At 39.5% G+C, this 26,286-nt stretch overlaps 3 protein-coding genes across 3 annotated transcripts in view; 2 read left to right on the top strand and 1 right to left on the bottom strand.

Moving 5' to 3' along the window:
- LOC144534301 (uncharacterized) overlaps positions 1 to 3,385 on the top strand; it is a 4,256-nt gene extending 871 nt beyond the window's left edge. Inside the window, exons 4-8 of the mRNA XM_078276151.1 lie at positions 1 to 199; positions 666 to 729; positions 816 to 981; positions 1,273 to 1,470; positions 1,648 to 3,385. The exon at positions 1 to 199 is cut by the window's left edge and continues 1 nt beyond it. Of these exons, the coding sequence (XP_078132277.1) occupies positions 1 to 199; positions 666 to 729; positions 816 to 981; positions 1,273 to 1,470; positions 1,648 to 1,772 (752 nt within the window). The 3' untranslated portion in view covers positions 1,773 to 3,385. The remainder of the gene's footprint in view (positions 200 to 665; positions 730 to 815; positions 982 to 1,272; positions 1,471 to 1,647) is intronic.
- A 1-nt stretch (position 3,386) lies between these two features.
- Positions 3,387 to 7,312, bottom strand: LOC144534302 (uncharacterized). Its single transcript, XM_078276152.1, has 3 exons — positions 6,976 to 7,312; positions 4,764 to 5,495; positions 3,387 to 3,984 (listed from the first exon to the last, which is right to left on the bottom strand). Exons 1-3 carry the CDS (start codon positions 6,989 to 6,991, stop codon positions 3,899 to 3,901), a joined length of 834 nt encoding a protein of 277 aa, XP_078132278.1. The 5' UTR covers positions 6,992 to 7,312; the 3' UTR covers positions 3,387 to 3,898.
- A 12,173-nt stretch (positions 7,313 to 19,485) lies between these two features.
- Positions 19,486 to 26,004, top strand: sat2a.1 (spermidine/spermine N1-acetyltransferase family member 2a, tandem duplicate 1). The gene is made up of 6 exons (XM_078276155.1): positions 19,486 to 19,686; positions 19,960 to 20,011; positions 20,634 to 20,717; positions 22,182 to 22,283; positions 22,395 to 22,435; positions 23,820 to 26,004. The coding sequence occupies exons 1-6, from the start codon at positions 19,624 to 19,626 to the stop codon at positions 23,985 to 23,987; spliced, it is 510 nt and encodes a 169-aa protein (XP_078132281.1). The 5' UTR covers positions 19,486 to 19,623; the 3' UTR covers positions 23,988 to 26,004.
- The last annotated feature ends 282 nt before the right edge of the window (positions 26,005 to 26,286 follow it).

Genomic DNA, 26,286 nt, shown 5'->3' with positions numbered 1-26,286 from the left:
GTTGGCGTTCCCCAGGGTTTGTGGTCTCCAGAGCCTCCTCCCACTCCTCCACCAGCAGCTGTAACAGCAGCGACGTCTCCCCCAGCAGTAGCTCCCCCAGCCTGGACAGCCGGAGCAGCTCTCCCCTGCCCAGGGAGCCTCCAGGCCCACAAGACCCTCCGTTGCACACACACACCAAGACACAGCCACAGGCTGTCAGGTGATTGATGCCATGTTGTGTGTCTGGAAATAGAAACATGTGTTTAGTTTCAGGGAAAGCTCATTGTGACATATTTGTAATGTTTTCAAATCTGAAATTGGGGAAACATTTTGATAAAGTAGCATGTTGACATCCATTGGTTGGTTAGTTTTTTACAAAACAAAATACTCACTATAATGATGCTTTGATACAGCAATTATGTAGCCTAGAATTGGCTAATGTTGCCCATCTTTCATGGCAAGCAGAATGGTTCCACTTTGAATAAATATGTCACTAAAGTGCTGGGGGAAAAAAGGGGGAAACAAAGTGATTACAGCTTCTTAAATCTAAGGATTTTCAGATTATCTCAATTTTGTAGAGGATTGTGAATTAGATTGAAAAAAACAAGTAGAGTGTTTTTAATGTCCATCTAATGTCTTGCTGGCAGACTTTAGACACAAACACATTGGTTGACCTCTCTCCTCAGGGACCCCAGCAGTGAGGAGCATCTCCTCCCAGCCTCTCCTAGTGAAAGAGAGATAGCCGTGCCTGTAAGTGCTACCTTCGGTCAGTCTTACTCTTCCAACCACTAACCTGCTCACTCAAGTCTCATGGCCTCGAATTTGTCCCTCAACAGGAGGTGAATTGCACTCTGTTTTTACTGGCCGGCTACGTCAAGTACGGACGCCCCTACGCCTGGATACGATCTAATCACGAGCGCCTGGTCAACATCGGAGGCACCGATTCGATGGTTAAGGACACGCCCATGAAACTCAAGTCCATCGCAGACTGGCAGACGGGAGGTATGGAAACAATGTGAGGAATCCAAACATGAAAGAGCTATTGTTTCACAGCACAGATTTAATTATTACACTTTCCATGAGTTAAATCAGACACAGATGTCTTTGCTTGAGTTTACCCTTCATAGAGACTGTTTGTTGTGGATTAGGTGTGTGGAAAAAACTCTTGGTGCTTCAACATTACTATACTGTGCTAGACTTTTAGAAATGTTCAGTACAATTTAAAAAAAAAAAATAAAAAAAAAAAATGCATTTCTGTCTTGTGTTTTCTGTTGTGTTGTTGATTTCTTTTAGGGATCCGCGTGTGGGACGTCATCAGTGAGCTGGTGTGTCTGTGCACTGTTCCGTCTCCCTCCAACCCCTTCGCCCTGGACATGCGTTACATCAAAAGTCTTCCCCTCCCTGACCGCTTCCTCGTCACAGGCGCTCTCCTCAACTTTCTGGAGATGTACGTGGTTTACAGAAACCGGGACGAGTTGAACTATGACAAAGGTAGGAAATCTTGGAAAGTCATAGAGAAGTACAGTACAGCACAATTATGATTATTATTGAGACCAGCAGGTGATGCTATTTAGCTACATTACAAAGAAATCCACCGTAGAGATAGCCCTTCCACATTTGAATTTTAAGGTATCAGTGATGGTTTTTGACATAGGTTTCTCCTTTCAGTGGTCGAGGAGGTAAAGCCTCTGAGGCGTCTTCACGTCCAGTCCCTGCTGGAATTACAGCGACACAGGGAGAGCTTGGGGTTGGCCGGTAGTCCCACAGTGCAGGACTCTTCTGGAGAGGAGTGACTTTAATTGTTCCTTTTTGACCCACATCCAGATGAGACATCGTACTTTTACTGACTTCTTGTAGAAAAAAGAAAATAGGTTTAAATGTGTGAAATGGCATCAGAATGACCATTTAGTAATTCTTTGTCTTGTTGCTTTCATATTGCATACAGTACACACTGTACAAATCTATTTCTTTTAAGGCTACACAGTCCAGTTGGAGATGGATCTGTACATTTACTACAGTTGAACAGTGGTCACATGTATGAGTTTTGGAAAATGTGAAAACACTGGAGAAATAACCCTGGGAAATGACTCGCATGACATGACACATGAAGAGTAAACATCCCAGGACCTCTCTGAATATTTTGCCCTGCCACCCCCATACTCTTCAATCCTGCTCTCCCAGAAATACTTAACAGCTTCAGGCCAAATATAACATCAGTTATAGTTGAGTGAAACAGAATAATTTGTCAGGGTCAAAGCTGCAGAAGTTAAAGCTGGTTAAATACGAGTCTTCTTGAAAATTACAGCAGAATGAAAAAGCGTGTCGACAAACAAGTGTTGTATAAAAGGTTTTAATATTTCATAAAATACATAATTAAATATGTACAATAAAATAAAGCAGGCACTTTAACCCCTTTTCCGAGATTGGGGCTGCGCCGTTTGTAATTACAATACATCATGAGTACAAAATGTTAAAATTATCTGATAAAAACCTTGTGGCACATCAGTCAAAAATGTCTTTCCTGCTAAAAAAAAGGCAACATTGCTAGCTTAGTTTTGGTCAGAAAACCCAAAATGAAAATGAAGGTAGCCTCAGGGTGTACCACTAATCCTCAAGTCTCTCATTTGTAAACCATAAGACAGAAATCACCATCGTGAGAGCACGTTATGCAATACTGCACATATTAATGCCTATAATCATCACTTTAACTTAGGTAGTTAAGGCACCTTTTATGGCTTTGGTAATGTGAACAAGTCGAGGGCTCAGCATTAAAAGCACATTGTAGCATCTACTGACGAGGCTCCTCCATATGCAAAGTCATGGTTGGACATTTCACAACCCCCCCTCTCGGAATGCAGGTGCATGGCTGCGCATTCCACACAGAGGCTTCACATGGGAACACAGCGTTCCCAGTGTTCGGACACAAACAAACCCCGCAAGTCACGGCTGAGTCTGTTTATCCCACATAAATGCAAATAATGAATTGCAGTGGACAGACAGGATCTGTTTTTGCAGGATGAGGGGAGTTCTGCTAGGGTCTATTTTTTCTCATTTACAATCCAGGTGCTGCTGCTACTGACCTCTTAAAATGTAAGACATTTGGAATTAAACTGATGTCAAATTTGACAAAGTGCTCAGAAATTACTAATTGCATTTATGTTCATTACGGACTAATCATTTTTACTTTGTATGACACGCCTGCATTTTCCCCTCTCTCTCTTAACATCTATGTAATCGTGGCCAAAACTCACAACATAGATTAAAAGGGTGGTTTTGTCCATTCAATAAAAAAAAAAATTAAAAAAAAAATGGAGAAACATAGTAGTGCCACAGGGTTAAAAACAATAATACAACGATAATCACAACCTGTCACAAATGCCAGTTAAATAAAAGTCAGCCTTAAAAAGCTTGTCGTCTTTTTCCAGTTTATGACTTTCATGTGTGGATCATTTGGCCAACAGCTGCTATCATTATTGGTTTAATTGTCCCCTTTCCAACAGACCAAAGTCTTCAGTGGCTTAAGTATCAAGTAGACTACTTAGAAACAAACAAGCCAACCCCCCCCCCAAAAAAAAGGCACGGAAATTATCCAGTCTGGTCCACAAATGGCTTGCAGCCAGCCACGAGTCCTACCATATCTGTTGGCAGGTGAACAAAGGCAGCAATCAACAGCATTTGTGCTACATTAGACGCCACAATTGCAAAAGTCAACAGAGAACTTTGCTGTGTCAAAACACTCACCGATTATGGCAACATCATCTCACAAGTCCTCATACATCCAAATATGGACTTTCCCACTTCCCGTTTTCATCCCCTTTGTCCTGTCTCGTAATCTCTCCCTCCCTCCGATTAGTGCCGTCATCCTGGAGGTTGTCATCAGGTTAATGTGGTCCCATGTTTAAAGGGTAAAATCGGGGGTTCAGTTCCAGCTGTCAGAGGCAGATCCTCTTCTCGTGATGGCTCTGAGAGGGCTGTGGGACACAGAGCCCCTCTTCTTCCAGCGAACTGAAAAGAAAAGACAGTCAGTGATGAGTTAGTGGTGTTAGCTTGGCAGCTGCAAATGAAAAATGAACACTAAATGTTAATTAGTAGCATCGAACCAGCCTCAAAAGTTTGTCAACTGAGACTCTAAAGTGTCCTGGTGAAGTAATTCATTTACTACTTCAGCACTTGGTTTTCATTACTTTCACTAAATGTGCTTGCTGCAATGGCACCTTAAGCAATCTTATCTTTTTAAAGAACTTGGAGAGCAAAAGCAGAATGTATGCCAAGGACAATTAATCAGGGAAATGGTTCTTTAATCGTAAACCAAACAACTATTCTGCCTTACAAAGCCAAAATGCAACAACCACATATTCCATTAAAATTAAGCCAAATCAACTTCTTGACATCTGTTAAAAATATTAAACTTATTTTGCTATTAAAAACAATTGTAATTTGAGGGTGAAAAATCATAGTCTAGTAGAAAACCAAGGCAGCTAATTTAGTGTATCTTCTAAAGGAAAAATGCCCAAACATCTTAGTAATTGACTTTATTATGCCACATAAATAAGACAGTAAATCTAATAAAAAAGTAACACTACATCAACTAGCTAAAAGGTAATTAGCCTAGCTTAGCAGAGTAGCAGTAAGGGCCGTCCCTGCAGCCTCTGACTCTAGTGGTATTCACATGATCTGATGTGGCGAAGTCATCTTTAATTAATCCCCTTTAGATGTAAACTAACTCATTGATTAAAATGGACAAGAAATCTGAACAAGTATTTAAAGGTTTCGTAAAGTCTCACCTTTTCCCAGACTGGATGGCAGCGTAGAGCTCTTTGAGATGGCGGCAGATTTGGGCGACTCCTCTCCGCATTTCCCCTTCACCTCTCCTGGCTGCAGCGTGGTTGAGCCATCCTGCAAGTCGCTCAGCGCCCGCTGGAAAGAATGTGCCAGACAAGCTGTCATGTCTAGTGCCCGCTCTGCACGGCTGCACCAGAACACTCGACACTGCAGCTGCTGCCCCTGATGTTTGCAGATGTACAAAAAGACATTGGGCCGGTTGGCATCCGCGGCACAGTACGCAATGTCCTGCAGGTACGTCTTAGTTAGCTGCCGACCTGTACTCAGTTCCTTGACCTCGACGTACCTTGGGCGCACCACCAGGGCGTGGTCTTTGCTCAGCTTTTTCCCATTTGCAATACCTTCCAGCAAGCGGCTAATAGCGTCCTGGGCCTGCTCTCGATCCAGAGAGAAGATTTTCTCTGTGCCCAGGTAGTGGACCTTAAAAAGAGGGTCGCCGTGGGATAATGATTCTGTGCGGTCGCGGCGAAAGCGGCGACGTAACGCAGCCGGAGAGTTCTTAAGAGTCTGCATGAGGTGAAATGTGCTGAGAGACATGGTACGTTTCAGGCTGGGTTTGGAGGAAATTTTAGCTGAGGCGTATCTGCCGGTAGTCAGCTGGTCCTCTTCAGAGCCTCTCCCACTCTTCCACTTTTCTTCTATAAATGGAGCACAGTTGCATCCACTGCTTTTATCTGAAATAAAAAAATAAATAAAAAAGACTGAAGTTAGAGGAATAATTAAGCGGGACAGATGCTTTAAGCTTTGTTCTGATTTAAATATGGTCAAGGACAGGGTTTCTCTTAGAAATGGGTTGTTTTGACATTGAGTTATCTCCTCAATATAAAGCAACTTCATTTTTATAGTTTTCTTTTCAACTCCTTGATGTGGAAAACAAAACATGCAGTCAGCACAACTTGTACCGCAGCATGGAAAAACAGAAGGCCACCAAACAGGACCGGTTACGAAGGTGACGCATGTGAGGAATATTCATTCACCACAGACACCAGTCATTAAATATTTACAGCCTGGTTTGGCCTTTGTCCTTACAGCAGTGAACCCTTAAGAGGCATACAAACACACTGATGAATGGAAACATGTCAAAATCAATTAAAGGGTTACTGTAACACACAAAAGTGACAGGTTATCCCAGGTACATAGCCATGTTCAAAGTCAACCATGTGCCAAGTATTACAAACACTCATATCACCATGCTTTTAGTTACTGGACAATTCTGTGAACTTGCCAACTCCAGTCTTATACAACGTCCACATCTAGCCTCCCATTGTCTCCCATCCTACAAACCCACAGAACTGCCTGTTCTCCATTGTGTTAAACTTTATTTTTTCCCCCCTCTCTCTTTTCTTGGCCATTCTTTCAACATCCTAGCTCCTCAGAAGTAAGTTGCAGAGAGAACCACCGACTGTTCCAAGGTGGCGGCCATTGTTAATCAACCCCCTATGCAGGAAACAGCTTTGCATTCCCCTCCTAAATATTTCTCCTACAAACAATGGCATGCTTCTGTGAGTTTGTCACATCACGAAAGAGATGCAAGTTGACCTAGAACCTTGGCCAACCCAGGGCATGCCCATATACAGTTACATGTGTGGGTTACAAACATGTACACCACTTTCACTTGGGGACACACACACACACACTGTTGTAAGGAGTCTTTGGAAGTGGACAGAACATTTCTGCTTATACTGTATTTACCTTCAACACTTTTTTTTTCTATAGAACAAACCAACATATGGAGAGATTCTTGCCCCATACTTAATCCTTAATATGATGCGAACATACAAATATAGTACAGGCAAATGTCAGCAAACAGGTTATATTAAGGATCTATTGTTAATTTCAGGATGCACCATACAAGATAGAACTTGAGATTAAACTATTTCTAAACATGTATTCTTCACGTTATGTTGTCCTTTGTATGCCGAATTAACCAACATATAAGCGATTAGGCTACTTAAGCGGAAAGAAATGTGCTGTGCGACGTATCGTCTCAGAAATGAGCGAGATAACTTTAAATTGGCAGATTTAAGAGTGTTGTTCGGCGAGCACCGAAGGGTCACGTAAAACTGTCACAGTCGAAAACCAGGTACATTTCTCAGTAGATATTACCATTATGAATTAAATGATAATTTTGAACTTTTCAAAAACGTGTCTTACCTGGCCACAGTTTCATGCAAACGATGTCTCCGTGCGCCTCAGGTGAACCGCAGAGTTCCGTGATGTTTTTTTTTAAACACACTGGGCAGGTGGAAGTCTTCTGTCCTGCACGTTCACACAAAACTCGTTTGACTGTCAATTAATAGGTGTAGGCCTATATATAAAAAAAAGAATCGATTAAGCGCACTGTCGGTAACTGGTTTTCCGTAAGCTCAGTGTCCCTCGTGAAACGTAAACGAGACATATGCAGACGGAGACAGTTTATGTACAGACTGAATCACGCCTCCGTTCCCTCCCTGCTCGACGTGAATGAGTTGAGTGAATCAGAGCTCGCGGGACAACCGTTTTAAAACAGCGTAGGCGCGAGCTCGTCACACACGTGGACGAGCAATTGTGTGAGAGGGCTGGTTGATGTAGGCTATGAGCAGAGGGAGGTCTGAGGGGAAAATAAGTGACGATTTACAATAGAAGAGAGATTTGCAGTACATGGCAGGGTGTTTATGTAGGCTACATATTTACACTCCCCCTTATCATAGTTTAAGAGTTAAAATCTACTAATTTCAAACTGTGTGACAGTATTATGGCATACTGTAAATGCTGTATTTGTTCTTAATTGAAGCAAATATGATGTTTACACTGAGTAAAATATTCAAACCCAAGACTCCAGGCTTTTATGGTTCCTTAAAATTAAAAATGTTCTAGACGTCTTGTGCAGCATTTAAAATTTCCCCAATATATTCAGCCTGTGTATGGTAGACATGTTTGGTATTTTGTGGGCTCTCCACTAGAACTTGAATTACATTTATGTGGGTTTGAACAATGTTTGACTGCACATTGGGTCTTAATAATATGGTCTTATTTAGACCAGTTTAAATAATGTGTACAACATATTGTCTTTGACTTATCACCCTTTATTTAACAAAAGCTGCAACACAGCCTGATTTTGACTTCTGAGATGTTATACTTAATACCATTACTTATACTTATACCATTTAGCATGTAAAAATAAACACTGGTAAATGCTCATCTAACAGTTTAATTTATTTAAATCCCAGGAGCTCATGGGGTCCACATAATGCATTTAAAATACCTCAATGAAAGAAGTAAGGCAATGAATCCATCAATACAGTTATAGAGCGCAACAGTTCCGCCCGCAGCGGGTTCCGGAAGTAAAAATACAATGCAATTTCTCCATTGACAATTGGAGTATAAGCCATAAAATCGTAACCGTTAATGGTAGACTTAAAACCAGCTACCACGTGACTAAGCAATTGTATATGCTCATATAGTTGCCAAAAGTTCATGGGGCACCAACCTTGTTTTGAGATAAATGTCTTTTTTTTCGCGATGTCTTGGATAAGTACTCCATTACCCACAATCCTGAATAATCACAATCCCACAGTGATGCCTCTGATTGGTTGAACTCATGCTGGTGAGGAGGGGGGGCTGCCGGGAGCTTCCTGCACGATCCATCATGCGCATGCCCAAGATGATAATCCTGTTTTACGTGGATTTACGACACTGCACGAATCACGATCTGTTCCACGCTTCTGCCGTTAGCCTCCACTAGCTAACAGCTAATTCGGCTAACCACTAGCTGACAGCTTGATTCAGTCTAAAATAACGTTAACTCAAACTAAACACTGGGTAAAGCAGGCTACAGCTGACGTAACAGCTGTTATATATTTTAAAGGTTATTTTCAGGTTTTATTTTGAGGGTCTTTTAAAGTTATTAGGCCTACATGCTGTCTCAGCTAGCGGTTAGCCAAATTAGCTGTTAGCTAAACTAACGTAGCTTCCTTTATTCAGTGGTGCGCGGTGGTTTATGGGATGAGTACTTCCTTAGCTCTTAATCCATCCATCAAAGTTTTCCCAAGCTGACATTCTTTAGACATCTGGTTTTGTCCATCAACATTTCAAAACCCAATAAGTAGATCTATACAGTGATATATGTGTGAGAGAAGACAATTTGTTGACATTTTTGTTTTTTAAATAACTTAAATGATTAACAGATTATCATAGTTGTTATTTAATTCTCTGTCAATCAACCAACTGATTAATTGACTAATCATTCAAGCACTAATTAAAAAGCTTTGTTTAAATGAATTTTGATAACATTTTATATTTTTGCATTTACATGACTAATGAAGATGTTTAAATGTAGGCTACGACAATTAGTTGTCCTCATGTCACAAGCCCATGGCATCATGCTCTACCAACTGAAAGTCTTACTGTGAGTATATGCAACACAAGGCTTAGAGGAAACATCTGAAACCCAGTACCTTTCATTGCCTTCACATTGCGTCACAGCCCGTCTCTAATGGGGATCACTGGCCTCACTGGTTCAGATCTGCTTTAAGTGTTTATCCTGGGGGCATTTTGAACAGTGGCAGAGGGAAAACCTTAAACGGTTCCATGTGTGTGTGTGTGTGTGTGTGTGTGTGTGTGTGTGTGTGTGTGTGTGTGTGTGTGTGTGTGTGTGTGTGTGTGTGTCTGGCTGGGTGTGCCTGATGTGGGGAAACAGTAGGGCCCCTGTTTCTTCTGGGTTTGGCCCAACAACAGTTAAGTTCTGAACGTCACACTCGCCTCATGCCTAGCAGGACACACTGGAACTATTCTTGGGGCACCGGTGACATAATGGACCATCTCATACAGGCACCCACCCTTTATACGTAGCTCACAACAGGCAGCAAGAACAGAGTCAGCATCCAAACTGTGGTAGAGGCAGGAGTGTAGAGGCTCTCGAGCCCTATTTGTTGTTGTTTTTTTAGCAATATTGCATCTTGCTAAAGACCCTCTGAATGGGAATGTTGGTCGACAACTATTGGATAGATTGATGTGAAATTGTGTACATACTTGATGCTCCCTAGAGGATAAATCCAACCGACTTTGGCGATTCCCTGATTTTTTCCTCTAGCGCCACCATTTGGATGGATTGACATTCAATTTTCTTTTTCCCCCCCATGAAATTTGCACCAAATTTTATACATATGTTTATGGTTCCCAGGCATCCTAATAACTTTAGTGATCCTGTGACTTTTCCTATAGTGTCACTGTGAGGTTTGTTTTTCAGTGAAATTTCTCAACAACTATTATGCCGTGACATTTAGGACAGATAATGTTCCCATCAAGATGAAATGTTGTAACTAACCCTTGACTTTTCATCTGTCATAATCATCAAGCCGAGATCTTAACTGGCCCTGCTAAAAACATCAGCATTTTAGCAATGTCATTGTGAGCATGTGAGCTTGCTGATGTTAGCATTTAGCTTAAAGTACCACAGTGCCTAAGTACAGCCTCACAGATGGCTGTAGTTTTGTTAAATATTCATGGAGCAGAAGAATTTGCAGCTATATAAACCGTTATTTTTAAAATGTCAATCCTTCAGAATCAGAGAGAAAGTCTTTTTTTAGACTTGACAATTAACTATAAGACATTAGTATCAGTGGGTGTGGGCGCTATTACAGACACACCCAATTGTTCAGAAACTATTTGGCAGCTATTAATTCAAATGTCTCAACTGCTACTTGGGAATGAAACCAACCAAGTTTCTAATCCTCTCAGGAGGTAATTATATTCATTGTGGGGGAAAAAGACAATCTTGGACTACAGCAAGAGGCAGGGTGATGGAAAATGGACGGTTTAAGAAAGCAACACTTAATTACAAATCAGCTGTTTGAATAGTCAAAGTCTACACAGTTCAGAGTTGAGCTGGGTGGAAATTTTGGGGATTTCAAGGAACAAGATCACAGAGTGCCTTTGATAAGACAGGAGCAAGTCGCTGAGAATGGAACATTAAGCGTTTGTTGATGAGATTAGCTTCTAATTCATACTAAAGATAGGGAATAACTGACACAGATCTAAAGGCTATTACACCTTAAAGACCAGAGGTGTTGTTCTAAGAAGCCGGTTTATTGAGTTATCTGGCTTCTTAGAACAGTCGCCAGCATTAACAGGGTTGTGATCTCTGTTTTGGTTATCATACAGTTTCTTGAAGTAAAACAGGGATGTAATACTTCTATTGTACACATACAATTTAGGAAGTAAACTGACCCTAGGCTCCCACCCGTCCGTGGTAGAAATGTTTTATGCCCAGTTCCCTTTTTCTAAACTGCTGTAAATCAATTTTCATTGGCATTTACTGATGTATATCTACAGTAGCTATGCTTGTCAATAATGAAGGCAGCTTGTCAACAATGAAGCCAACATTCCAGTTTGCTATCTCAGTCTTATTGAAGCAAAAAGCACATCACTATCTGTGCCTGGCACCATTACAACCAGTGCTATAAAAAGAATGTCATGAACTTTTACCTTCATATGATAATTACCAGAGCTGTCAATCACGTTTTAGTTACGTTGCTAGCGTGAAAAAAATATATCCCCATGGGCTGTACTTTGTCATTAACTGTTAGCATGCTAACACAAAATTTAGATTTCGAACAATATACCATTCTACTGTATATACCATTCACATTATACCTGCTAAACATTAGCACGTTAGCATTGTCAGCATAGCATTTAAGCTAAGCTATAAGTGCCAGTGTGCTTACAGTAAGGTCCATGGATGTATACAGCCTCACAGAGCATGGCTGAAATGTTTACAGCTGCCATTTTGGAAGTAAATAATAAAACATATATGTGACTGTTAGCGTCATTAAGTTATTGGTCTTATTTATTTTTATGGTAAGACAGCTCTTGGGTTGTTTAAAGTTGACAGGTAGGTCGTTTCTAGAATTGTATTAACAATTTTTATTGAAGATTTGATCATTTCTGTTTAATTCTGACCTTGTGGCATATCTCGTGTTACCGTCTTATGTTGTTTGTCTGTAACTCCTTGTTATTGCTGCTTTTCTTGGCCAGGACATGCCTAAAATGAGATTTTTGAATGGTTTTAATGGTTAAATTACACTGAAACAGTAATAGAAAATGTTGTAATTTATGTACAAACCATGGTCTTTCTACAAACTGCCACATTTGAGCCAAATAAGATAGATATTTATTGATCCACAGGGGAACAATAAAGGTTTATCTTGCCAACTTCTAACAATGTCTGATTATAACTGCCAGACATGATGTTGGCAAGTCATTTTCCCAGCCTCATTTCTTGTCACAGCAGCTTTTGTTGTTATTTACTCAAATACCACACACATCTGTACAGTCTGTTCCAGCAGAGCGTCTACCTGTAAGAGGAAGTTGGACGAGGCGTGGAGATATGAAAACAGGAATGGTAACTACAGGTTTATGGGGCACTCTGCACTGTTCTCAAATATCTACTACAAAAGAGAACACTATGGGAGGAGTTCTTTTTTTTGGTCCATGTTTTTGGTCCACTTGGTATGGTATAACAAGTGTCCTGCATGACATGTTAAAGAGTCATCCAATTCAAGTCTCGTAATCACAGCATAGGTGTGTTGCATAATTTTGTCTGTTAATCTTTAGCTGTTACATGTCTCAATTGTGAGCATGATTTAGCTTTTTCATGGCAAAGTACTACAGAAAACAATAACTAACTCTCTGTTGATGTCAAAGTAAATGTGGAAGTTCCAGTAAGTTGGTGGGATCACAAGTTCAGTGTCGGGAATATGACATAGCCTAACTGGTGTTATGAAGAATATAGATAATACAGGATGTTGGTATTACCGGTATGTGAAACAGTAAGAGTTGTGTTGAATCCACTCAAGTGACAATAGCTGCTCTTCTAGTGAAAGTTACTGGATTCAATTATGTAAATCAAAGTCTTTACCTGCTCTCTGGTTACACCTTCCTGAACAAGTACAATGGGCCTCTGGTTTCATAGAAGGAAATGGCTCAGTTTCTTAGAAGAGAAGTCGTCGACGGTGGGGGTTCATTTTATCTGCTGGCTTCATAGTCAGGTTTTCCTGTTATTCGCCTTAATTCAAAGAATCGAATCTGAGGAAATGACTAATTAAGGAGAAAGAGAAGAGATGGGTGGCTGCTACATTTGATAACTTAGATATTCTCATAAATTGTGAATTCACTGCCTTAGAGGTTTTATATCTTTACATGAGCATTATTGCCACCTTAAAACCCTTCTAAATCTCAAACACACATCCCATTTTTTGGCTGCAGCTGGAGCTTTGATGTCTCTTTACAGTAAAGCTTTAAAGGAGAGGCGATTTCCTCAGGATGTTGCTACAGTAGCTTATGTGCTTCTGTGTACTTGGAGTTTAGATACGCTACGTGCATTTCAAAAGCCGCTGGTTTTGTGGAAATATAGGAAGTTGTAGATCTGATGTATCGCCCCTTGTTGGCTAGGTATGCGCCGCAGAGATGAAAAAATAAAACAGGTGATTAAAAATGTACCCTTTTCGGTATCAAATACTGAAAGTGTATTTTTAGGACCTGTGCATGGATAATAAAATATCACCATACATTTCCAATCAATCCAATGCAGTTGTTTCACCCAGAATTCAAAATAATTCGAAATAAGCGTGGCTTTAAGGTCTGTTGGACAGTCCACCACTTGTTGTGGTTCAGACTGTTAACGTGGGATTTTTTTTTTTCTTTCCATCTATCAAGTCTCGCTTTGCCAGACCCTCCTCCAAAGTGCGCTGAAGGAGGGTCTGGCTACTCCACATAGCATTCGGGGATGGGAGGTAAACGTGCTCTGGTTTATTGGCATTTCTTTCAAACAATCAGAATCGTCATGGGCGGTGCTAAGCTCCGCACAGAGCCGCTGCAAAATAGTTGTGCAAGGGAAATCTCAGATTGAACAGAGCTAGCTAGCTGTCTCAATTTACCATGCAGAGATCTGAGGAACAGTCAACAATTAGTCCTCATTAATTCACCGAATATAAAATCCCAACACAAAGAAAGCGGAAGGAAACGGAAAATGCATGCATCCGGTGGAATTTCCTGTGGCACTGGAGCAATCCCGGAAGTGTAACGTCAAGGATATAGACTAATCCCATATGACGTGAATGCGGCATGGTGCTTATTACCAAATTTTAGCATGCTAGTAAGCTAAACTAAGAAGGGGAACATAGTAAACAGTATTCATGCTAAACATTATCACATTAACATTGTCGTAGTGAGCATGTTAGCATGCTAACATTAGCATTTAGCTCATAGCTAACAGATTTTAAAATCTTTGAGTCTGTTTTTTCTTTTTATTGAGCCTTTTTATTACTTGGGAACTGCCTGGCTCTGAATTTAACCTCTCGTCAGCTACTGGTATCAGCAACAACAAACAAAGTGGGACACATTTAGAAAGTTCATGTTTTTAAAGTTTAGAAACGTCTATATCAGGAAGTGCTAATCTGTGTGCTTACCTGTATGCAAATATGCGAGACAGCTCAACATTTGACCAGCAGCCCGAAGGCTCGTAGGAGTATTATTACGCTTTAAAACTATTTACACCAGTGGTGTAGTCTAATGTATTGTAGTGAGTATACTGTACTGTATATTGGCCAGAAACTGCCTTTGGGGGAGGGGCCATATCATAGTGGGGGGTCTGGGTGTCCTCCTCCAGGGAAGTTTTGAGCATCAACGACTTCATTTCCTGTATTCGGATACATTTTTATGCACCACTTTATGGTGGAAAAACCTTTATTTAGCCTATGTGAAGAAGAAAAACACAGATGACAATTCAAAATATATCAAAAATATAATGGAAAGTATGTTGTTGCGCGTCATTGGACATTTTTAAGTGGGTATATGGAAATCCTGAAGCTTTCTTAGTGGGTATACTGTGTATACCGGCGTATCACGTAAACTACACCACTGATTTACACATACACTAGGTTTACACGTAAAACTGTGTTGTCTGCAAACTTCAGTTAATCTCAGTTTTCACCTGCCCTGCTGCTAAAACAGGACAGAATAGCTTTTGCAACACACAGACCTGGGATCCAAAAGGGAAGCTGTAGGTGTTATCAGTGGATTAGAAATATGAGGTCTGTAAATAACACTTTTTATTTGAGTTCTGTAACTTATCCTAGATTGATAGCACACATGGGCTGGTTGCCAATAGCTTTCAGATAGTGAAGTGTACCTTTTCCAAGAATATTTGACTGGACACACTGACTTTTCCTTACAGGAAAGCTAGTTGTCTATTTATCTTTACCGAAAATGTACCTGCAGTGTTATTGTTTAATTTCCTACAGTACGTCCCACTTGGCCAAGGTCCCATGATGAGCAAGTGGCCAAGTGACCCGACCTACACAGGAATCACATGACTCAGATTGTCTGAGGGACGTTATGAGGGCTGACCAAATAAAAAAAAAAAAAAGATAACAAGTAGCAGCTGCCAGCCTGACAACCGGCTGCAAAAGTCCTAATAAGGCATGTTAATGGGCCCGTGTGGAGCAGAGGGAATGACATACAGTTTTTGCTTTTTTCTCCTTTAGTTATCTTTACATGACGGTTGCGTCAGTCTGCTGATGAGCTAATTTCCTTTCTCCTTTTTTCTTTGCCTGACTGAGCTAACTGGTTGCGGTTTAGGTGTAATAACATGAACAGACCAGACAGGAGGAAGGGTTCATCTGGGGGAATTTCTTAAATCATGAGACTTATTTTCAAGTTTTAAAGTCATTCTGATAATAACTTTGAAATAGGTGATTACTACAGCCAGCAGCAGGAAACTGTATGTCAAAAATGGACCAAGCAGTTATGTAACATCCTTGAATAAAAAAAAAATTAAAAATGGATTTTAATGTTTTCTCTTGAGGCCACTGTATTCCCAGAGTGAGCTATTCATGATAAGTAAATAGAAGGTGTCGAGCTACTTGAATAGCTCTTATCACAATGCTTTCCCTGCACTGGGCTGTGCTTTGTATTCATGTACACTAATTGGGTACAGTAGCTAGTTATGGAGGGCACTTAATTAAAAAGCAAAATAATGTCCAAAAATGGAAATTATGGAAGCTGAAAGAGGGAGGGGGGAAGATGTCAGCAGCGACTCCTCTTTTGTTTTGACTGTATTTCAGTTCTTTTGAATGCATTTTTTTGGTCATTGACACTTTTAGCTGTATTTAGAAATTGATAAATGTGGTGTTGACTGCTTTGTTGTTGAAATGCGCTCGAGCTCAGGGACCAATCAGAATCTAGACTAAACAGGAAGAGGAGATGGCTTCCTGTCCAGCCCTGAAGAAGATGACTACTGAATCCAGTAGTGAACTGAGAAACAATAGCTTGACAAAATTAAAAAGTACTCAGGTCAAAATGATGTATTTGAACTAATTACTCAAGTTTCAGCCCAAAAATTCAACATAAATACCGGTATTAAATATAAATTGAAATAAGTAAATTTACTTTTACATTTTCAAACAATTAACTAAACAGCATATTGGGTTGTTTTAATGACTCCGGCTGAAGTATCTTCTCACCTCATTATGGCAAGAAAGCGAATCAGTGCATTTCCAAAAATGTCGAACTATTCTTGTAAGCTAAAGGGGTTTACAATAGATATGATAAATTATTTTAGATTTTGAGATACAAATGGTGAACTTTGGCACATCATCAGTGATGTAACCTGGGCTAATCGGGTATTTTGGGTCTTTCAACATCCGACACCCTTGCTCTGGCAACTTATGCATTGTGTCCCAGCAACAGATCACAGAACTTACAAAAACACTAGAATTGCGCTTTACTTGCACACCAAGAATCATTTTCTCTGGGTTTTTGTAGGATTTGTCAGATGTGCATAGCCTAGTATGAGGCCCCACTCTCTCTTACTCACAATCCACTGACTAATACTGTCTACAATGTTTCTGCTTCTAGCTGCCTGTGAGTCCTCAAGTGCGTCTGTAAAAACTGTCAGGGGTGTCTTATGCACGTCATCAGCTAATTCCATAGAGGCTGGCTGATGAAAACGGTGGCAAAGCTCTGGTTTTTCTGCTTGCGTCGTATGAAGGAGCCGTTAGTCAGTCTTAAAGAGCTACACCGTCCTGCTGGAGCTATTAATAGCCACAAAGACCTTATTTTTTCAGGAGAAAGCTGGCAGGAGCATTTGAAGCCAGCCCAGCAAGCCCCCCCCTTCCCCTGTTCATTTCCTCCCCACCCTCCGCTCTGCAGAATACCGTGTACTGTGACAAATCTCTCATAAATGTATTTTTAGCCCCAAGCACACCACAGTCTTCTATTTATTCTGTGATTTATGTATATAATTAACACATAAATAACCAAAGGCAGTGAGTTAGAGCTAGTTATTAGCATGTTATTTGTAATTCTAAACATTTTTCATTGGCTGAATCTTTCATCAATTATTAGTTCAAACCAGACTTCACACATGGCTTAACCAGCTGTGGTTTTTGTGTCGTCTGGTTTCACTCAGAATCATTACACTAGTCTTTAACCAAACACAGAGAAAATGATCTCCAACTGGAGCTCCGTGGCTTAATAAAGAGATATAACTGTGAAAATACATCAAGAAGTAGTTCATAAACACTGCTGAACAATAAAAATGCATCATGTTCTGCTGTGATATGGTTACAGGTTGAGTTTGTTTGCTTTGACGATTCCTATTCTTTAAGTTGTAGGCTATTCTATTAAATAGCTGTGAATGAAAATGTTAATCCTAAGCGTAACAGTTTGGCTTGAAGACAGGTGTCACTGCCTTAGCTTCACAATAAGGGTCTCACAACATAGTTTGGAGTTAAAAGATTGTTTTTCTAGAGCGTCTCCGTAGCTTCGAGGTATAAGATGCATTACATGTTATAGCAACATCAATATTATTTAACATCAGCTGGGAAGCCCATGTTTCCTGTTTGTCTTTGCTACTTTCAAATAAGTGTTTTATTTCATTCATTTTCAATGTTTATGTCAAATTATACTGATTAAGGATAGGCTTCCTAAAAATGACATCTTCAGACTGAAACTGAATAATTATCATTGTATCATAATGTCATCATTTAGTGATTATACTCGTGAATGAGTCATTCATGTGGTCATTTTTTTGCAAATACCTCTCCCCAATGTATTTTCAGTTCCTCAAACTTAGCACTCTGGTTGGTGAGGACTTGCCATTATGTCTGTGTGAAAACACTGTAAACTCATGAGATCATTCTTCAGGCACCAAAGTACACAGTCTGATGACATGTATTATAATATAACCTCTCTGGTAGTGACTACTACCGGAAAGGCAGACTACTGTGAAATTCTGCTTTTATTGATTTTTAATGATTTCTGTGGAAAGAAATCGGTGGGAAAATGAATAAATTTTAGAGTATAATGAAACGGTCATCTAAAACAAAGGGGTTCATTCCCTTAAATATAAATGTTCTGAGCAAATTTCATGACAATTTGGCATGTAAGTTATGACTTATCTATGTGTAAAATTGAAATTGTAGCCTGAAAATGTGGCAAAATGGTGGTCCGGTAATAGATCATGGGGTCAACAACAACATAAGTAACAAGTCAAGGGGAAACTTTGACCGGACAGTGGCACTTCACAGGTCAAAGTCATCGTCCCCAGAATATAAATTCAGTGTTGAACAGACCGAATGACTGACTGACAGCGCCATCCTAAGGCCAGAGTATAACTTAGTTTGTAGGAAAAGTAGTTCATACCACCCAAAACAGTGGGTGGGAAAAATAATCGATTCTTTGATGCATCGCGATTCTCTCTAGAACGATTCAATTATCGATTCTGATAAATTAATAATCGATTATTTTTTTTTTTTAAATGTGTTGATTTTTTATTTAAAAGTTACTGTCTCCAGACAAGTACAAATCAGAAAACAGAGTGACTGAAAGCGGATGGGATAATAGACAACAACTTTGAGTTTAGGCAAGAGTGCAGAAAAAAAACACACGAAAATGGCCAAAATGAAAAAAAATAAAAATAATTTGTATATATACATATGATCTAATAAGACATAAATAAAAATAATTAGGCAAAACATAGGCAGTTCATCTACTTTATCACATTACTTCTGACCACCTAATGTTTCATGTTCTAAGACGCCAATTATCCACCTTTAAACATGACTGAGCCTCTGACATGGAAGATTACTGCGAGAGAAGGTGACTTCCACAAGCATGTTTAAGTCTTAAGCATGGAATGACTACAAAATAAAAACCTCAGTAGACAAAATATTTCATTAAAACTTGTGTTTGACAAATATATGTCAAAATCTAAGCTTTGTCTAGATGCTTTGTCTGGGAAGTGATTAGCAAACTCTGAGTAGCAAACTCAGATTTATATGTATATTTTTAAAAATCACGCATGGAAATGTACATAAAACAATTGATGCATCGATACTCGGTTTAGAATCGAATCGTTGGCCTTTGAATCGGAATCCAATATGACTTAATCATAGGCAGCAATTTAGATGGCACAAACCTAAAAATGTATACGGTACTACATAACACAACCCTGGGAAAGGTAGTATTCTAGCATATAGGGAGGTTTCTGAGGTTCTGGTTCAACAGATATAGGCTAAACAAATATAATAGCCTATAGGATGTTTCTAATCATTAGCCTATTAGTGCCCCCTCCCTCCCTCCCTCCCTCCACCTGCCCCTCCCCCAGGGCACTTTCAGCCCAGTTCTCTTCCTGTTTTTGTAGGAGATCGTGAAGAAGAGGACAGCTGCAGACCTCCACAGTCATTTTTCACGTTACATCCGTCCAAATCCACAATCGGAGAACCGCCACACGTCGTGAGCGTCACATCAGAGCCACACAACATGGACTTCTCTATCCGTGCAGCTAACGTGGAGGACTGCAAGGACATCGCGCGGATGATTGTGGTGAGCGGAAACGTGCAGTGCAGCTGTATGCTATATGACTCGGAAGACATTGGGTTGCCTATGACTCACGGGCTTACGTCAGTAGATACGTCAAATACACGATATAGCGGTTATTAGATCATTATATTATGCCTGCAGTTTTATTAGAGCGCGCACCAGATGTATATGCATCCATTTGGTATAGGCTAACTGACAGTAATTTAGGTTAAGGAATTGTGATATTTCACAGTAGGCCTAGTGCAAACTGATGTTATTTGTATTTATTTTTCACAGGAGTTGGCTGAATATGAGAAAGTCGCAGATCATGTAAAAGTCACTCAGAGAGGTACTGTATTAACAGCTGTGCTAAAAATAATCTGTTAAAATAATATGTACAGTTCTTTGCTTTGACCTCACGTATACATTTATTTACCCTTCATTAAAAAAAACGATGAAATCCAGAGCTTTTGATATGATCTTCCTTAGCAGACGGACTTTGTCCAGTTGAATTTAGACACCGAAATGTCCCATTTTTGAGCAATTTAGGACTTTTTTCATTTGCAATTTTATTCTTCTTTATTTACAAAGATTATGTGATGTGATTATGTGATATGAACGAAAGCTCCAGAACAGGTACTAAATTGACCTTGTGAAATTTTTGCTGCTCTTATCAAGGTATAGATAGATAGATAGATAGATAGATAGATAGATAGATAGAGAGATAGATAGATACGTTCAATATGAACTTTTACACCAACACAAACTATTTCATGACAATCAAAAAGAGATTGTGATACAATCAAAAGCTACTAAATTGACCTTGTTTTGCCAACTTTCACAGTAGTTTCAAACCACATCATCACAATCCACATGGTGTCATTTAAGAGACCATGGGATGTCTGACCTTACTTTCAGGAAAAACTATCACCAGCATATCGCATATAATCTTTTTTGTATTTTATATGCAGACTTGGAGCAGGACGGCTTCTCCAAGAACCCGTTCTTCCATGGGATTGTCGCTGAGGTGCCAGAACAGCACAAAGCCAAAGACGGTGAGGGGGAAACCATCAAAAACACTGTTCAAAACTTCACTACTGTTACAAGCAATTGTATTTGTGGAAGCGATGGAGTTGTACACATCTTCATTCTCATACAAACTAAAAAAAAAACTATGCAATTCAAGATTCAGATATCTGCCTTCATACTGAGGAGTGTGTTTGACTTACACCATGACTCTGATAATCGAGCACATTAATATCCATATAGCTTCTCAACCAATCGCATGACAGGATGCAGATTAGCTTCTGGCAGCTAGAATCAGCCTAATAACCACATTGACCGAAATGAGGAAAGACAAATATCTGTTGTGATTTCTACCAGTTAAAAAGATGCTAGCATGTGATTGACATCTTGAAATCTAGCAGCTACAATTACCAATTATAGCAACATGAACAACAAGAATGTAGCCTACTGAATTCCCAGCATTGTTGGACAACAAATCCATTTTGGAATCTCTCTTTTGCTGCTTTCTGACACTACAAGCATGTAGTGCTAAGAAAAACATAAACTGGTGACTTATACTAACATACTAGGTCAGCAACACAGTTCTAAACAAGACTGACCAAAATACATACAGTAATAATAGTACGCAAATTGCATACTATTTCCGGTAAAATATTACAGTATGCAATACTGGACACTACGCCTGCATAAATATCCCACAATGCGATAGTAACAACAACGTTCATAACAGACAAACGGACAGAAACCGAGGCGCTCTGTAACGTCAATAACGCTCAATTTACATGTCTACATATTTAAACGACTGTTGGTCTAGTTATTCACCTCTTTCAGTAATTTTAACATTAAAAGGCGATGCCGCCAGAGCCGAGGTCGGCAGGGGTTACCATGGTTACGCGTCTTCAACGGCAAGGAGGCTTTCAGGAAGTGACGTTGAAAATTATAGCTTAGTGCATCCAAAAAGATACACACTACTGTTTATTTACACAAAAGTATGTTGACCGATAGTATACATATTGAGTATGTAGTTCAGAGTATGAGATTTCGGATGCAACCTTATTCTACGCGCGCTGAAGCATCTTTAAGATAAAAGAGCTAAAATCATTAAATACTGCTTTAAAATCATCAACCAGAAAAACTTTGAGAAGTTAAACTAAAAGTCTAAAGTTTAAATATTTTGTTTAACACATTTATTAATTGATTTGTCATGTGTAACAGACTTATTGTAGACATAACATTTACCCTTCACCCTCCCCCACTACAACAACATTACATTATTAGTAACAAACGCTCAAGAATAGTACAATGAAATCAATTCAAAAACTAAAAATGTTGTGAATATGTATTGTGATATGACAAATACTTTGTAGAAAAATACCTATAGAATGAACACACAAGTTTTATGCTGCTTTTAAAAGTTGATTACTGTTACTCAAATCACCTGCTCACTACCATTTCCTGGTGCATTGATTTCACATTTTTTCTTTTTCTTTCAGGCCATACAAAGATAGGATATGCACTTTATTTTTATTCCTACAGCTCATGGTCGGGCAGAGCCATTTATATGGAGGACTTGTACGTGATGCCTGAGTTTAGAGGTACAGTGCACAGTCTCAAAAATGTCATTGTTTTTATGGAGTCAAAATAATTTGTGAAAATGGCCTGAAGAGAAAAACTTTCTCAAGTAATCCATGGTATCTGTCTTCCAGGGAAGGGCATTGGTAAAGCACTTATGAGCAAGGTAGCTCAGGTGAGTAAAACATCAATCCATAATTTGACTGGGCAAGACATGGACATGTACTGTATACGTTAAACCATGGCTGTTCTCTCTCTCTCTACAAAGAAAAGATAGCCTAATACTTTATTGATCCCCAGAGGGGAAATTCAGGAAAGGAGGTTTTGCAACATAATGTATAACATGTCTTGGAGCTTGCATAAATCCCTTATATCAGCACAGCAGTAGGGGAGAGCCGGGACGATTGAAACGCGGGACGAATGAAACATTCCAGTTTTCTCCAAAGTGCAATGATGATAGACAGACTTCCTTAGGTCAAAACATAGAGCATGTTAACCTCCTTCTATCAGCCAAATATCTTCCTGTTATTTCCTTTTATCACGGAGTTACAGGCGATACACGAGTTTTGATGGTCAAAAGTAAACTTCATTAGGTTACATTTTTTCGATTATTAATGAGTGTTTCTCATTTAAAGGTTCGACTACATGCTTATTCAGTAGACCATTTAGTGTTCTCCACAATCCCAGACTTTCATATTGCATGCTTGTTTACATGGAAAGCAAAACAGGTTATAATGGCATATGTCTATGTCGGGACGGTTGAAACAGCTGTTTCAACGGTCCCCGACCTGGCTGTAACTCCATGTATTTTAAGTAAATGCACAAATATCTGTGTTTATACAATAAGTTATGGAGGTGAGACATGGAAAAGCAGTTTTAGAAAAATGAAAATATATTTGGACCCCACCAGGTAGGGGGGTCGAGTTTTCCCATGTTATCCTATGGAGACTGATGGGCTGTGGGTTGTTAAGGGCACTTATTTGGATGTGCAGTGACCTAACCCACATAAAAACCTAGTGCAATGACATTTTTCACAATAGAAACATGAAATAAATGGGAAAACTTACTGTTCTAGCTATAAAAATGGCAGAATCATCCACAGTGCATGATATTTCAAAAACCGCTTCATACACGCTTCAAGGTGACGGCAATGAGTTGTTAACAGATATTCACAAAGACGTATAGCCCAGCAACAATCTATCTAAAATAACACCTTTTGGGAGTACCATTCATGATATGTAGTAAAATATTTAAGTTGTGGGAAGTTTATATGGCTTAAACTGTATGTTTCATCCGTCCCCCCATGCTGTTTCAATTGTCCCGGCCAGGAGGGACGAATGAAACATTACGCACACCCCACTTTTGCTGTAATAATTCCTGAATGGTTTTGTTCAAAGCTGAAAATGCAACTGTATTTGACAGTTGCACAGGTGTAGGTTGCTAGTGACATAATATAAGCTTTCAGTGCGATACGATCGCTTTGTAAATTACGTTTAATTAAAAAGTGTTTCAACTGTCCCGGCTCTCCCCTACTCATGTCTGTCTTCCTGCTCCTGTAGCTGGGCCTGGCTGCCGGCTGCAGCCAGCTTAACTTCACCGTCCTGAACTGGAACAAACCATCTATGGACTTTTACTTCAGCCAGGGCAGCTTCGACATCACGGCTGACATGGGCTACCACTGTATGCGCTGCGATGGAGAGGCGTTGGAGCGCCTGGCCCAACCCTAAGCCAACACTGGGCTCATGACAGCATGACCTTTGCAACCATACGGTCACAGAGTGCAGGGATAGAGCACCACTCATTGGCCCCGTTCCAAAACTTGACAATGACAATCGTTAAGCCAATTTCACAAAGGGCAGATTATTTAAATAATTGACTGTTTGTTAAGCCCCGCCCCCCTCAGTTACTGTTACTACGCCTATCAAGTTTTTCAAGCTAGGACAGCATATATGCAGTTTACAATAATAACAATGTGGGATTTACAATTACATGTTTTTTTACAATTCCACAATATGTCATCTATTTCACATGGAGGTAAACAAAAGCAGGCTTCTCATTTATAGCATATGACAATGTCAATTTCGTCGGCTGAAATGACAACTGGCAGATTTTATTAGCTGCAGTTAGCTAGCATTAGCTAATTAGCCAACATTTGATGCTTCCCAGCTGACTCTCTTTAAAACAGTCCTGTAAAAAATACGTACACATGATGGCTACATACATATTTTAATGCTAAAAGACTGAGGCTTATGCTATATGTCCAGGCAAAAAGTCAGTCGACGAGATTTGCTGGAGCGAAAATCAAATCCAATAATGAGCAGGATAGAGATGCTAATGTTAGCCTAAACTCTGACATAGCAGCATTTTGGCTCCCACACAGTCGATGTTCCAGCCCAATTTAACTTGTATTAACACAAAATAACAATAATGCAGTTAACTAATTATATGCTCCTTGGCTTTAAAATAATGCTCAGTTACTACTGGTAGTAAGCTAGTCAGCCAGCTATGTTAATGTTTTCAGCTTACATTGATGTTTTTGGTTTTGGTATGGCTAAAAAAAAAAAAAAATACAAAAAAACTACTTACTACAGCCTCACGCACACCGCTTCAACATGTACCTGCTGTGCCTTGTTCCTGTTTGAAGAAGGGTTTAGCAAACAGTCAATTGGGTTATTATTTAGTAAGTCAAGGATGCAGTTTTAAGTATTGGAATGGGGCCTATACGCAATACATTTAGAGGCACTAAAATCTGTGTTTTGTGTTTTTCCCTTGTGATATGGTATGACCCAGAGTATTTTTGATTTGGGTGTTAAATGGATCAAATCCCCTAACCTCTCTTGTGAAAAAATGTAAAATATATGGACATGAGAAAGGTCCGACAGGAGTGTCATGTGTGTGTGTGTGTGTGTGTGTGTGTGTGTGTGTGTGTGTGTGTGTGTGTGTGTGTGTGTGTGTGTGTGTGTGTTTTAGAGAAAGTCTTAACACACAATCATCTAGAATTGAAATATTTTCTTTTTGCACAAAAATCCATAAAAACCTAATGCATTGCAAAGCCAAGATGTATGTTTCATTGTACTGTATGGCTGTTGAAAGGAGTGAGTTTATGGTAAGTTATCCCTTTAAATTATTATAAACTATGATAACAGCAACCAAAGAGTCAGTCATCTCTCCCCTTGTCTTCCAGATGAGTGCTATAAAGCTGTTGTAAAGTACAATGTTGGTATTTGCAATGTTTCATTTACTTTTAAGCTATGTGTGCACTAATGGATGGAATTATGAAGTAAAGGAATCAGTTGAACCTAAACCTACTTCCATGCCATCAGACAAAAACGATCCATTTGCTGGAATTTAAATTTAAAAAAGTAAAAGTCTTGGACTGACAATTTAAATACAAAAGACAAGAAAGCATATTTAACCATTTAGTTAGCAGGGTGTGTATAATATATACATTATGGTTGCTGCACTGTGAAACTGTTAGTGTAAGTATAAAAACAACCATGTTAATGTATTGGGCTCATTTCTACAACTGTGGTGCTGTTAAGGTGTCTAAAGGGCCTAAGTGTGTTACCCAGTTATCATTCACATGGCAAGATATTTCCAATGTGTTTTCAAATGCTACATGCATTGATGTTTTTTTCTGCCAGCAGAGGTATTTGTTTTAATGTGTTAATGTGTCTGATTTTGTCTCTGAAACGGTTGAAAATAAAGACGATCATAGTTGGGTGGAAACCTTGTGAATCCAAAGCTTTTCGGTAACATCGTGCATTTTATACCTCATCTAATGAGTTTTTAAAGAGCTTCATGAGATCATATAAATTCTCTCAACCAAAAATGGATTCACAGGTTTTTCACGTGACCAGCAAAGTGTTGAGGCCACAAAAAAAGCAACTTTAATGTCATTTGCTGTAAAAGAAATCCAGATACATTAGAAACCACCCATAGCAGTGTTACATTTAGCCTAGAACCCATAGTTTTCCCTGCCGTTATAAGGTTTAGGAGCAGCACCTTAGCCATTTTGTGGAGCAC

Source organism: Sander vitreus, chromosome 19, assembly GCF_031162955.1.
Source record: "Sander vitreus isolate 19-12246 chromosome 19, sanVit1, whole genome shotgun sequence".
Lineage (NCBI taxonomy): Eukaryota > Metazoa > Chordata > Actinopteri > Perciformes > Percidae > Sander > Sander vitreus.
Note: the sequence above shows the minus strand (reverse complement) of the source record. Positions and strands in the feature narration are given on the sequence as shown.

Excerpts from the sequence above, each read along its gene's own strand:
- LOC144534302 (XM_078276152.1), bottom strand. Across the intron at positions 3,985-4,763 it reads GCCATCCAGTCTGGGAAAAG|TTCGCTGGAAGAAGAGGGGC; the intron begins GTGAGACTTTAC and ends TTTTCTTTTCAG.
- sat2a.1 (XM_078276155.1), top strand. The coding sequence starts at position 19,624 with ATGGACTTCTCTATCCGTGCAGCTAACGTGGAGGACTGCAAGGACATC. Across the intron at positions 20,718-22,181 it reads ACAGCACAAAGCCAAAGACG|GCCATACAAAGATAGGATAT; the intron begins GTGAGGGGGAAA and ends TTTTTCTTTCAG. Across the intron at positions 22,284-22,394 it reads CGTGATGCCTGAGTTTAGAG|GGAAGGGCATTGGTAAAGCA; the intron begins GTACAGTGCACA and ends TCTGTCTTCCAG.